The sequence below is a fragment of the Montipora capricornis genome, chromosome 1 (assembly GCF_036669925.1).
Source record: "Montipora capricornis isolate CH-2021 chromosome 1, ASM3666992v2, whole genome shotgun sequence".
NCBI lineage: Eukaryota > Metazoa > Cnidaria > Anthozoa > Scleractinia > Acroporidae > Montipora > Montipora capricornis.
The window spans coordinates 34,984,977-34,997,898 of NC_090883.1; the positions used below are offsets into that span (position 1 = coordinate 34,984,977).

General features: G+C 39.0%; 1 protein-coding gene and 1 long non-coding RNA gene across 2 annotated transcripts in view; both read left to right on the forward strand.

The window, feature by feature from the left end:
* LOC138040265 (uncharacterized) overlaps positions 1 to 2,275 on the forward strand; it is a 4,645-nt gene extending 2,370 nt beyond the window's left edge. The window contains exon 2 of the long non-coding RNA XR_011130681.1: positions 1,604 to 2,275. This is a non-coding gene — a long non-coding RNA (uncharacterized lncRNA). The remainder of the gene's footprint in view (positions 1 to 1,603) is intronic.
* A 3,373-nt stretch (positions 2,276 to 5,648) lies between these two features.
* On the forward strand, positions 5,649 to 12,922 carry LOC138040214 (hydrogenase maturation factor HoxX-like). Its single transcript, XM_068885983.1, has 2 exons — positions 5,649 to 6,215; positions 10,771 to 12,922. Exon 2 carries the CDS (start codon positions 10,776 to 10,778, stop codon positions 12,582 to 12,584), a length of 1,809 nt encoding a protein of 602 aa, XP_068742084.1. The 5' UTR covers positions 5,649 to 6,215; positions 10,771 to 10,775; the 3' UTR covers positions 12,585 to 12,922.

Here is a 12,922-nt window from a genome sequence, read left to right on the forward strand (position 1 = left end):
TCATTGACGACGAGAGTAGAATGCACTCTTTGCACCACTCTATGCACCGCTCGTGATCGGCTAAAAGTCGGGATAGTTTCCATAAGTTTAAAGTTGTTTCTTGAGGGGTGGCCATATTAGTTTTAAAATTTACAGTTTGATGAAAGAGAGGGGTTAACGTCGACTCAAAGATTTTATTCTGCAATAAATCGTGCATAAAAAATTTCCCATATATGATGCCCCAATCACAAGGAGGTATACTCTTCCGTGCAGTGCTCTATTAAAGGGGGCAGCACGGGGGATGAAAAAACCAAGCAATTCAGATATTCACAGATATACTCGATTAACCTCCAAAAGAATTTTACTGGGTTCAACCTTAAGGACGTTTGCGCCAATTGTTTCTGCGCATCCTTACTGCGCACGCAAATGCACACGCCACGTCATACACGAGCGCGCGCGCTAAGTAATAAAATGAGAAATGATAGGGCAAAAGGCCATTGCCATAGCTTTGCCTGGATTTAACGGTCTTGGACGTTCGGTGACCCCTATTTTTCTTTCCAGAAACGGATTTTATTTACAATTATCTCCACGTTGTCCAAAAATGAACAAAAAATCAATGTGGGAAGTTTAAAAAATTTCAAGATTTCTGCTCACGGGACATCACATCTTGCTATCTTGCGGCTGCAAGGCAAGTGAAACTGTGGTCGCTAAATGCAAACTTGATCTTTAAGGAACCTCACCAGTTGACTAAATTCACTTGATAAGTCCACTTAAACAATATTTGGCAGAGAAGATTTCACTTCAAAGATTTAATTGCAATATATTTGGGTTTACAGACACTGGCCTTATTCGCTAACGAAGCCCGATTTTGTCACATTTTGGGTGTTCTTCCGGGCATGTTCTCTCCAAAACGAAGTCGGTGACCCCCATTTTTTTTTTTACATTTCTGACATAGCTAACTGATCATCTTACAGTGGTAAAAGTTTCAGAAAAAAATCAATGTTGAAAAATTTTCGCGCGAACGTCCTTAAGCCTAAAGGGTTACGGTTAGCATTATTAAGGGGTCACGTTGTTTCAAAAGAAGCAAAATCAGTGCATTTGTTGGTGGTCGGCACGGCACGCGTATATAATTACTTAACTTAGTGGTCTAGAAGAGGGACAAGTAATCCAGAGGTTTACAGTGGTACGGAGTTCAAGGCAGACTGCGGGAGGAAAAAGGACAGAAAAAGCCGAGCGGGATCTGGAATAGAAAGACAGGACAAAGGAATCGAAAGAGGAAAGCTGGGACGAAAAGAAAGAAACACGGTGTGAGCAAAAAGGGCAAAGAAAAGAGAGAGGGAGAAAAAAGAGAGGCAGGGAACGAGAGAAAGCGAATGAGGTCCACTTTTGATCATCCCGCAAGTACAAATTAGCCATGTATATATTCGATTCCCTTGGGTATACGCATTGTTCTACAAAACAATGGTGCGAATGCAAAATTAATTTATTCTGCATGCATAATGAAGTAGGGACCTGTACGGAAATCATTCCCTTTTTTCTCTTCATGATGTATTATATGTTAACGTAACCTCAGAAACCGCTCGTTTTCCACCTGTTGGGGGAACCCATTATTTTCTATTCCCAGAATAGCGCTCACACCCATCCATCAGCAAAACTTCGGACTGTCAAGATCTGGGGAAAAGAATTGAGGTGCCGGAAAAAGGAAAGGGAAAGTGACAAAGAATGAGAGAGGAGGCTGCTAACAAAAATTTAAGGATGTAACCGCTTCTATACATCTAAATACATACGCAAATATATTTGCACTTTGTCATTGATCTAATAACAAAAACAAATTGAAACACAAGAAATTTCCAAAAAACCTTGTTGCACAAATTGCCACCCAATTACAATTGAGGCTCTACTTTTATTTCACATGCAACAGTCATTTCTCAGCTAAAGGCTCAACTTCGGGAGAAAAATAAGGAACTCAAGGATGAAACTAAGATCATTCAGAGAAAAATAAAAGGTCAACAGTTTAGTTCCCCTGAAATGTTGCACACAACCAGACCCATCTCGCCAAATAAATGAAAATACCTTCAGCACAGTCAACCATTTAAATCCATCAATATATCAATATGCATATTCTCCACACTGTTCTCCATACATTTCCTATGGTACATACATGTATGAGGATAATAATTTATTTCACAATCAAGTCCTTTTTCACTTGTGGTTATTTCCCATTTTCTCACGACCTTCATGTTTGATCAGTTAAGAGACATTAACATAAAGAGAAATAAAATATTGGTCACTCTTAGGGGTTAAACTAAAATCTACACCTATCAGGGAGGATTCATAGCTGCATGCCAAGACTTAGCCATTCTGAGTTACAATGAACATTTGCCACATAACATACTATGTATACATTAATTTGCATTAATTTGACCACTAAAATGGAACAAGTGAAACCTGTTCTTATCTGCCCCATTTTGAAATCGTTTTTCAAAAGGGGACACCACCTTTAGCACACTTTTCCAGCAATTTCACAAGGCCCTCACCAGACACTAAGCAGATGGAGGAGAAAATCTCTATGTCCCTTCCAAGATGGAAAGCTTTTGTGAGGAGCTAGTCTGCGAACTCAGATTTATGGAAATACATCCGCGTTTGCAGGCTAGCAAGGAGCATGCACCAGGAATGTTTGAAGATATTTTTGATGCTAAATTTAACAATGAAAAGAGAACCCCCTCACAAAAAAGAAGAAAGCTTCAAAAGTCAAGGGTTGTAGCAGTTCTGCAGAACTTGAGTTTCTTTCGAAACCAGGTAGTTAACGATAAATGTTCAAACATTAAACAAAGGAAGTTCTGTGATGCATTTATGAAATTATGTTCAATGAATAGGAAACCCAAATTATTTTAAAGGGCATATAGGTGAAAAGACTCTGGCAGGCAGCATATGTCAATATGAGTTACCCCATTGACTCCCAGGGGTCTGGCTGGTTTAGGCCAGTTTGGATGTTAAAGGGTTAATGGGGACATTTTTTCAGTGAGTGATTAAAGTTTGGTGGAGCTTTCTACAATTCCCTTATGGCTGGACAAGTGATGTGATGTGATATCTTGTTTACCCAAATTCAGTGCGTAACTACTAAACTGAACTTGCCAAAAAAGAAAAAACCAAATGGAAATAGGTAAAATACTAAGGGAAGCAACTGAGGCATACATTCCAAAATATACTACACAACAATAGAAATTGAATAACATTCAGTTACAAGTATATGGAATGCAAGGGATAAGCAAGTGTAAACCAGGTTACTGAGAAAGTTACAGTCAAAACAGCTCAAGCGTTCCTCTGACGAGCAGATTCATGAGTTCATTATTGCAAATTTTATATCAGTAAACATTTGAATAATCTGTTCGTCGGATGAATAGTGCAAAATTCAACTCAAACCTCATTTGAAAACTCGAATTTTGATTGGAATATTGCTGGCTTCCGGTGCCAGGCTGCTGTGGGAATTTCACAGGTTTACTGATTTGCATAATCTTCCAAACAACCGTCGTTTCACTCTAGCAACATTACTATTGTGTAATGTTACCAGTATCCTCAAACTTGAGACACCATGTTTTTGATTAAAGATTGAATAGAGAAATGAATTTTAAAATAAAGGCAAATCACCCTTGTTACAACCTTGGCAGATTATGCAAATTGCCACACCTGTCAAAATATCACGCCGGCCTGGCACCGGAAGCAAGCAATAATCCAATCAAAATTCGAGTTTTGACCTGACGCTTGATTTGAATTTTGCATCATTCATCCAAAAATCAGATTGTTGAAATGATTCCTGAAATCAAATGTGCAATAATGAACTCATGAATCCACTCGTCGGAGGAATGCTTGAGCTGTTTTGACTGTTAAGTGAAGTGATTGTGTATCAGTTAATCTTCTAATCTTGTACATGGGGGAAATTGTGATGTTGAATATATATTTACACAATGTTATTGGTTGCTCTATGTTGGAAAAAACATTTATCATGCTCATCGAGGACGACATCCACTTCATGCATGCATTACAATACCCATGTACCACAACTACTGCCTGGCACATGTGCACTGGTCTCATAGACATACAGCCATCTGTTTCAGCCATCACACGACCAGCAAAATGTCAACAATTCCATCGTGTTGTCCCTGTCATGTCCAAAATTGGTACAATCAAACAGTATAGAGGAGGAGTGTCCATTGAAGGTATACTGGAGCACTTAAATTAAGAACCACATTAACCAATTTTTGAATTAACATACATGGCCACATCGTCCCCAGAGTACAAAACAATTAAAATGACTGATTCCAAGAAAAGTTGCGAAAATGTGAGGTATAAAAAAGAGAAAGCAACAATAACCACAGAATTTAATGATATGAAAATATCGTTTATTCTCATATACTTAATTAAGCCACAATGTAGAAGTAAGATACAACATGCACATTTAATTGTAAATGTCCAAATTATCGAATACTGCTATAAAATGCTTAGATAGATGAAGTCCTACAGAAATATGCAGAATGTGACAGTAGTAAACAATGTCATACATGTGCCTCAATTTTTATTTCTACAAATTACACCGACTGTAAACTGTCCGTGAAGCCTCAAGGTTTTTAAAGCAGGGGAATTAGGAAAAATGAAAGTGACTTCATGAATCAAAATTCAACAAGCTTAGCAGGCGCTAACTTTTAAGCTACTTTTTTCACGTTTATTTATGTTATACTGTACAAGTTTTAAGCTGTTCTCCACTGCACTAACTGTATTCTAAAACTAATTTATTTTATTTTATTTATTTATTTTCATGTGAATGTGTAGTTATGTATTTGTAACCACTTTATCTGGAATATTTATTGTAAGCAATGCTCGCCTCGACTAGCTATTGCTAACTGCGAGCATTGCATAGTTTTGTGATATTTTATGCAAAATACATAATAAAACCTGAACCTGAAACCTGAACCTGATAATCATTTAACCAAGAAAAACTTTACAATAAATATTTGTTTTAGATACCTTGCAGAAGATGACGACTAGGATGAACGTAGCATATAGTGACGATGATCAAGATGATGACGAAAATCGAGAAGATCAAACAAACAAAGGAGAAGATAATGATTTTGTCGAAAGACTCATATCACTGAAAAGTTAAGGAGCTTGTGCATCTTGAAACACCGCCAAAGGCAAATGCGACCAATCCATTCCTTCATGATGGAAAAGACTTCTCTGATCTTCATAACAAATGGCTTTTCTAAAAACCACTCAAATATTAAAAGGTCACAACCAACAATCGCAACCATGGTTGTTTACAGAGAATACGTGTACGTCCATCTGTTCACTAAATAGCCCAAAACTATGTTCTAAGTATCAGGATGTACAACGTGATAAACTTCGACTCAGATACATGTGCCGCGGTACATGATATGATAACCCAAGTTATTCACGGATTTTGATTGGTTCTTGCCTATGATCTATTAGGGGACAGACGCACGATTGACGTCACCATCAGCTTTCATGCGAATAAAGGTTAATTCTACACTGCACCCATTTTACGTCATAACCTCTCGACCAATCAGCCGTTTTTAAGCCCTGTCGGTTCCTTCTATTTTCCTCTTAGGTTCTGCCGCGCCGTGGCACGTCCCGTGGCACTTTTTCGGCTTCCTGTCATTAGCAAAGACGACAGCTGCGGCAACAAAAAGGTCAATCCGAATATAGGTCAACGCTATATCGCACGTATTTTGCGATTATTCCGTCTTGCGTCTTGTTCACCTTGTACAATACAAGCGAACTATCCTGTAACTTGATGGGTACGAACGGTTTTGAAGTCGCCGCGAAACAGAAAATGACTGCTTCATTGTTATATGCTCACGTTGTCGTCAAAACCTAAAATTTGGTGATTTCACGTTGTTGTTTTATGGAGTACGGCAAAGACATGCCCGGAAATCTTAACCAATATTATTCTTGCTTCAGTGGAGTTGGTTTGAAACGTGATGTTTTCTCGTTTATTGTTTACATTAACGCTAGTACGTGCATGTTTTCTCGGTTGTCTCAGGCACGTTTTGCCAGTCATAAGTTTCAGTGTTTTCCTCAGTAGTTCAGTTCTAGTTTAGACTTCGTACGGTCAACTTCTTCATCCATCTGGATTTTAGTTCTATCTACACTCGTGCCCATCGTCAAGTTCTCTATAGAGCTTTTAGTCAAGACTAGCATTGGTGCGTGTGAAAACCAAAGTAAGTTTCACTATTTTCTTGATTTACTTTTTTCCAATATTTAGTTTCGGTTTTAAGTTTAAGTTTTGCTTGTCTTCGTCTATTAACATATTTGCTTTGGTATCTAGTTTTCAGTCAGTTTTTAATCGTTAGTACTCAACATGGATTTATTGATCAATCTACAGTCCGAGTTTGAGTTTGAGTTTGAGTTTGAGTTTGAGTAGTAGTAGCAGTAGTAGTAGTAGTAGTAGTAGTAGTAGTAGTAGTAGTAGTAGTAGTAGTAGTAGTAGTAGTAGTAGTAGTAGTAGTAGTAGTAGTAGTAGTATTTAAGCTATTCAGTGGGCATTATGTGGATCCGCTATATGAGAAGCTTCGCTTTAAATAACTGTAGTACTGAGTAAAAAGACGTTAAAGATAATCCGGGGCATCTCCATTCATTGTCTTATACATCATTGAGGTTTTCCGTTTCTTTCGTCGAATTGATAGCCTCTCCCAGTTTAGGGTAGTTAGGAAGTGGTTTGAGTTCGTTTCAAAAGCCAATTTTGTAATTACTCTAGCTGTACGATCTGATGGACATTTTTGGAAAGGTCAGCCGAAGTCCCTCATCAGGGCCACTGGTTTGTCAGCGTAAGCTGTTATGTGTACACCCTCTTTAAATAAAGTTGATTATTATTATTATTAGTATTAGTATTAGTATTATTATTATTATTATTATTATTATTATTATTATTATTATTATTATTATTATAAAGTACACTTCCTTGAGTCGAACGTCAATTACCATAATTCATAATGAGTATCACTCAAGTTAACAGGAAAGAAAACCAAAGGGGGCTTTTCAGGGTTAACATGAATTGCAAGCAAGACTGAAAGCAACGCCATCAGACAAAGAACTTAAAGCAGGCAAAGCACCTCAAGAAAGCGAAGCACCTCAAGTAGCCCAAGAGCCTTAAGCAACCCAGTAAACTAAGGATCTTAAGCAACGCAAGCAATTTAAACATTTTAAGTACCAAGAAGAGAAATAAGACTTAGTGCCAAGGATGTTTGCCGATGACAAAAACATTACACTATCGACTCAAGGAGTGTACTTTGATGATGGACTTCGGTTGACCTTTTCAAAACTGTCCATAAGATCGTACAGCTAGAGTAATTCCCACCCTGGTCAGAGTTTTTCTCTGTCCTTGTGTAGGCCCATTTCCACCAGTAGGGCTAACGCTCACATGGTTCATATGGCCGGGGTAGATACTTAGCACTTCATATTACACTCTAATCAGTTAATTACAAAATTGGCTTTTGACACGAACTCGAACCACTTCCTAACTACTCTAAACTGGGAGAGGCTATCAATTCGACGAAAGAAACTGAAAGCCTTAATGGAGATGCCCCGGATTATCTTCAACGTCTTTTCACTCAGTACTACTCTAATTACAACTTACGAAACTCTGAGGGAAAACTGGGTTTCCTGAAACCGAGAATTAATTATTTAAAGGGAAGCTTCTCACATAGCGGGTCCACATTGTCACGTAAATTATGTAATTTTATGAGACTCAAAATTAGCAAAAAGCGTTTGTTTCATGTAAACAATCTTCGCATTAGCAAGCCGTAGCAATAAATTAGATTAACCAGGAAGTTAAAAAATATTGTTGGCTTCCCCTATAAATTTTGTCAGAGAAATAAAATTCCTGTCTCTTGGCGTATCACATTTCAACGCACGTATGCAAATTTGTTAACTCATTTTCACCGCGATTCCCGCGAAATTTTTCTTCTTTCAAATACATTGCGTTGGCAAAAATATTATTTCTCGTCAAGCGTTGCATCTTTTATGTTCAAATAACCGCTAAAAAATAAAGATTTTTTAACAATCTATCCATAGATATTTTTTCATAATTTAATATTATCTGTCAAAATTTGCACAACAGTCAAATCATAAAAATAGCAACGCACGCAACAAATTTAGTCGCATTTACCTCTTCGTCGAATTCAGAGAAATCGACCAGTCCGCGAAAATTTTACGAGTTTCTTCAATGGGATGTTAAAAGGCCAAGTGGATGTTATGCATAATAGGGAAGTTCAAGTTGCGCGTGTGACCGGTTATAAATATTTTCTCACAAAATGTTCCCGAATCGTCAAGTATCACCATAGAAGACAAGAACATCATTCTAAAAGCTTATTCTACGCAAAAAGTAGGTTCTGGAGTTAATTTTGAGAGTGGAAATCAAGTTTACGCCGCATGGTATATTCATATTTAATTAAGTTAACACAACAGAAAGACGCTTACCTTATTTTAACACGAAAATGCTTTACTATTGCCATAAAAACAGTCCAGCTAAGCTCGCATACACAACATGATGAATTCTACCTTTTCCGGCGAAATTTTTTTTGAAACAAACAACATATTTGCTATAAGAGGCAAAAAACCCTTCCTATTTCATTACGTGCGTGAAGACAAGAAACTCAGTCGTGTCAAATTACACTCCATGTCAAAAACACAACTAATTAAATTTCCCATAAGTGTTCAGCATCAAACCCTTAAATGAAAAACTCTTTACTTGAATTATCAAGCAAAAAATGGGCAACAAGCTTTCTTTCAAATAATTTTTGACAAACAAGAATTTGTGAAATTTCCAATTGTTACCAGAAGACTGTTCAGAATTGAGTACAAACAAATAAGCCAGACAACACAGATCCAAGTCTCTGTCTTTGTTAAACCCATGAGTTACTAGAGAATTTTCCATTTCATTTCAGTGTTGCAAAAAAACACCACACTTGTACAATATTAGATTATCTACAGCACGCTTTGATTACGGCTCGGCGGGCGACAGATTGTTGTCGAAGTCCATTACTCGTCTCTTTTAAGATTCCAGATTTTTTTTCAGCACCTGTCTTGTTCAGTATCCAACTGACTTGCCATTATTGAGCTCCATAAGGGTATATTTTGTTTAAAGATCCACTAAAGCGCCATTCGCGTTACATGACTTTCGACGCCATTGCCGGTTAAGTTAATCATTCTACTGTGTCCATCAGAGAAATCTACCCATTTTCCACTACCCTCTCGATCCTAAGAAAATACGCGCAGAAGGCTCTATGCACAAAGACACCACTTAGCAGGGGAGTGACAGCCAAGACTTTACCGACACGGAAAAAAAAAACTAAATAAAAAATATTAAACCAACAAATGAAACGCAGATTCCGACTGGGTTTGCCATACTGGCAACCCAGTAACAAGCGCGAATGGAATAATTGTTTTATCAAATTCCGTAAACCCCAAAAGTTTGGAAGTACGAAATACCATCGAAAAAAGGGAGAAAATTCGAGGGAAATCGAAAAAACTTGATGTAGATGCGATGTTGTGTAATACCTGGTGGTCAGACAGACGCAGCCGGCTCATCACAAAAACATTTCTTACCTTTTCGCGTACTTCTAAGCGTCGAAAACATTCCACAAAAACGTTTTTTTTTTGCTTAATTTGAGAGAAATTTCGCTTTCCGGCGCAAAAAATGTTAGTTTACTAACTCTTAGAGGAATAATTTACCATATAAGGTCAAACTAAGGTATATGAGATGATAACCGAGATTGAGTGAACCAATCAGAGCACGAGAAATGCATTAACCGAGTTTGAAATTTTAGAAATGTTAAATATCACTCCCGCGGAGTCAAAGTGCGTGGTGTGCATACGAAAAAAACTCTATTAGCCGAATTTACAATGGGATTCACAAACCAATTAGAATATAGAAAACGCCTTACATCATTTGTTAGCTATCACACTCGTTCATATACCTGCTGTACCTTATATAGTCAAGGAACGCGTCAGCTAGTAAGCGACCTGAGAAAAAATGGCCGACAAAAGCAGTTTTGGACCGGAATTGGCCGAGGCAGAAATCGATCCTTTAGTCAACACGGAAGAGTTGTTGATCCTGGAGTTTTTAATGAAAAAAATTTTCTACTCGGGCTTGCTGGATATAAAATGATTACAACCAACTCGGCGCTACGCGCCTCGTTGGTTTTCTATCACTTCATGTCCAGCGCGCCCTCGTTGACTAATTGTTTAATAACAGTTTGTCATGAACGTTTCTTGCGCTTAAAAGCACAGTTAAGTGCAGATCTACCATTTTTTTACCGCAATTTATTCTGCATTTACTGATTCTGCATGATTATGAAATTACATCACTTTCTTCAAATTCATAGCACCGTGTACCCCTGACAGCTCACATGTATGCACAACGTCCTTTGGATTGGTCGATTTTTACCTTCAAATGACCCAGCAGGGCGTGAAATAAAATAAACCTTTAAAAACGTTCTCCACAAGTTTCTCAAACTTTTTGTTTTTTTGAAGAACTGTATGTATGTATGTACGTATGCATGCATGCATGCATGTATGTATGTATGTATGTATGTATGTATGTATGTATGTATGTATGTATGTATGTATGTATGTATGTAGTAGTTTCTCTTTTCCCTGACGAGAGTGTTATCATGAGGGAACATTGGCAAGTCTACATTCTACTCAATGACTCCCACGTGTAATTCCCTGACATACCACCCCCTGTTTACATCTTCACATAATATTTTCTTACAGGAAAAATGTGGAAGACATCCATGCTGAAAGACATTCTCAGGGCACCCTTCCTGACTCCTCTTCGTCAGCGACTGTTGTCCCAAGTTTCACAAGCAGAAAATATTACAGTCCGGCGAGAGCTACCAAAGAATCTCGACATTTTATTCTTTTGTAATAAGCACAACAGTCTCAGCCAAAGAATGGCTCTGGAACTGGAGAAAAGGCAACAAAATATCACCGTGCAAGAGATCGACAATTCAGCGGAGATGACCGAACTTGCAGAAGCGTTCCAGCCTGATCTCATCCTCTGCCCGTTTCTCACGAAACGCGTCCCAGAGGAAGTGTTTTCCAATCCCAGAAGACCTTGCTGGATCGTCCATCCTGGAATCGAGGGCGATCGCGGCGCAAGCTCAATCGACTGGGCGCTTTATGACAGGGAGGATGAATGGGGAGTGAGTATACTGCAAGCAGATACGGAAATGGACGCAGGAGACATATGGAGCACTGTAACCTTTCCAATCAAGAGGCGGAATATCAACACTCTGACTAAATCTAGCTTGTACGTGAACGAAGTGACGCGGGCAGCAGTCCAAGCTGTTTTAGAAGGCATAGACAAATTCAACGAGGGAACATCACCAAAATGTCTAGATTACAACAATCCTCTTGTCAGAGGGATTGGCCGGTCAAGTATGACCAAAGTTGATCGCACGATCAACTGGGAAATGTCTGCAGATGAAGTGGCTTGTCAGATACGAATGTCTGATTCATCGCCAGGAGCTCTTGGCTATTTCCGGAGCAAGAAAGATGAAGAAGACTGGTCCAAGGCATTTCGGCTGTTTGGAGCACACTTGGAGAAGGGAAGACTTCGATTTCTGAAAGGTCATCCAGGGCAAATCTTGGGTCAACGACACGGTGCTGTTCTCGTCAAGTGCGGCAGAGGAGCTCTTTGGATATCACATCTAAAGAAAAACAAGCTTAAACTTCCGGCTACCATGTGGCTCGACACAGATGCGCCTACCATCTCAGATGCGTCCACCCAGCCAATTCCGTACGGCTCTCACCCAAACACATTCAAAGACATCTGGACAAGCATAACTCCAGATGGTGTCGGCTTTGTGCACTTTAACTTTTACAACGGAGCCATGAGTACCAAGCAATGCGAGCGCCTTGTGACTACGATTAAGCAGTTGGAAGAAAATGACAGCTGTAGAGTGATGATATTGATGGGCGGGTATGACGTGTTTAGTAATGGTATCCACTTGAACGTCATAGAAGCAGCAATGGACCCGGTCAAGGAATCGTGGGAAAATATCAACGCCATAAATGATGTGGTGCGATGCATCTTCACCAGCAAAAAGATAACGATCTCAGCTCTGCGCGGAAATGCTGGCGCTGGAGGAGTGATGATGGCATTAGCCAGTGATTTGGTCTTCGCTCGAGAAGGGATTGTGCTGAACCCACACTACAAAAAGATGAAATTGTATGGATCAGAATATCACACCCACTTCCTTCCAATGCGCGTGGGAATGGAAAAGGCAATTGAATTGTTGGATAAGGCGGAGCCCATCCTCTCAGACGAAGCTGCAGATATTGGCCTTCTCGAAGGTTGTGTCGGGCGGGATGTAGAGCAGTTTGAAACCTGGGTCAAAAACTACGCATCATTTCTTGCCAATTCGCCTGTACAGAAACATTTTGTTGCGGAAAAGAACAGAAAAGCAAGCATGGAGATCTTGGAAAACATCGAGGCATGCCGTGCAAATGAACTAAATATAATGGCCAGAAATTTCCAAGACCCGGACTATCACCAGGCCAGAAAAGACTTCGTGTATCATTAACAAGAAACTCGTCAAGTTCCAACCTTATTTTTTGTAAGAACAATTCCGTTGTTAGAAAATTTTGAAAAAAGATTGGGGATCTTTCTTGTGAACTTTCCGGTATAAGGACACCCGGAATAGTGTTAATCGCGTTCGTTCGTATGTATCATAATAGACACATCTTTTAAAATAGCGCTGTATCCTTAGTAACTCCACGGTCACTAACTAGCCATCCATTTGCTCATGCATTTTGTTTTCCCAACACAGATCATGTAACTATACTCGCGTGCAAGCGAGCATAAATTATGCCCAAAAGGGCCTACATCAGTCAAAAATAAAAGCCAGGGAAAAAACTAGAA

Bases quoted from the DNA above. Each gene is read 5' to 3' on its own strand.
- LOC138040214 (XM_068885983.1), top strand. From the start codon at position 10,776: ATGTGGAAGACATCCATGCTGAAAGACATTCTCAGGGCACCCTTCCTG.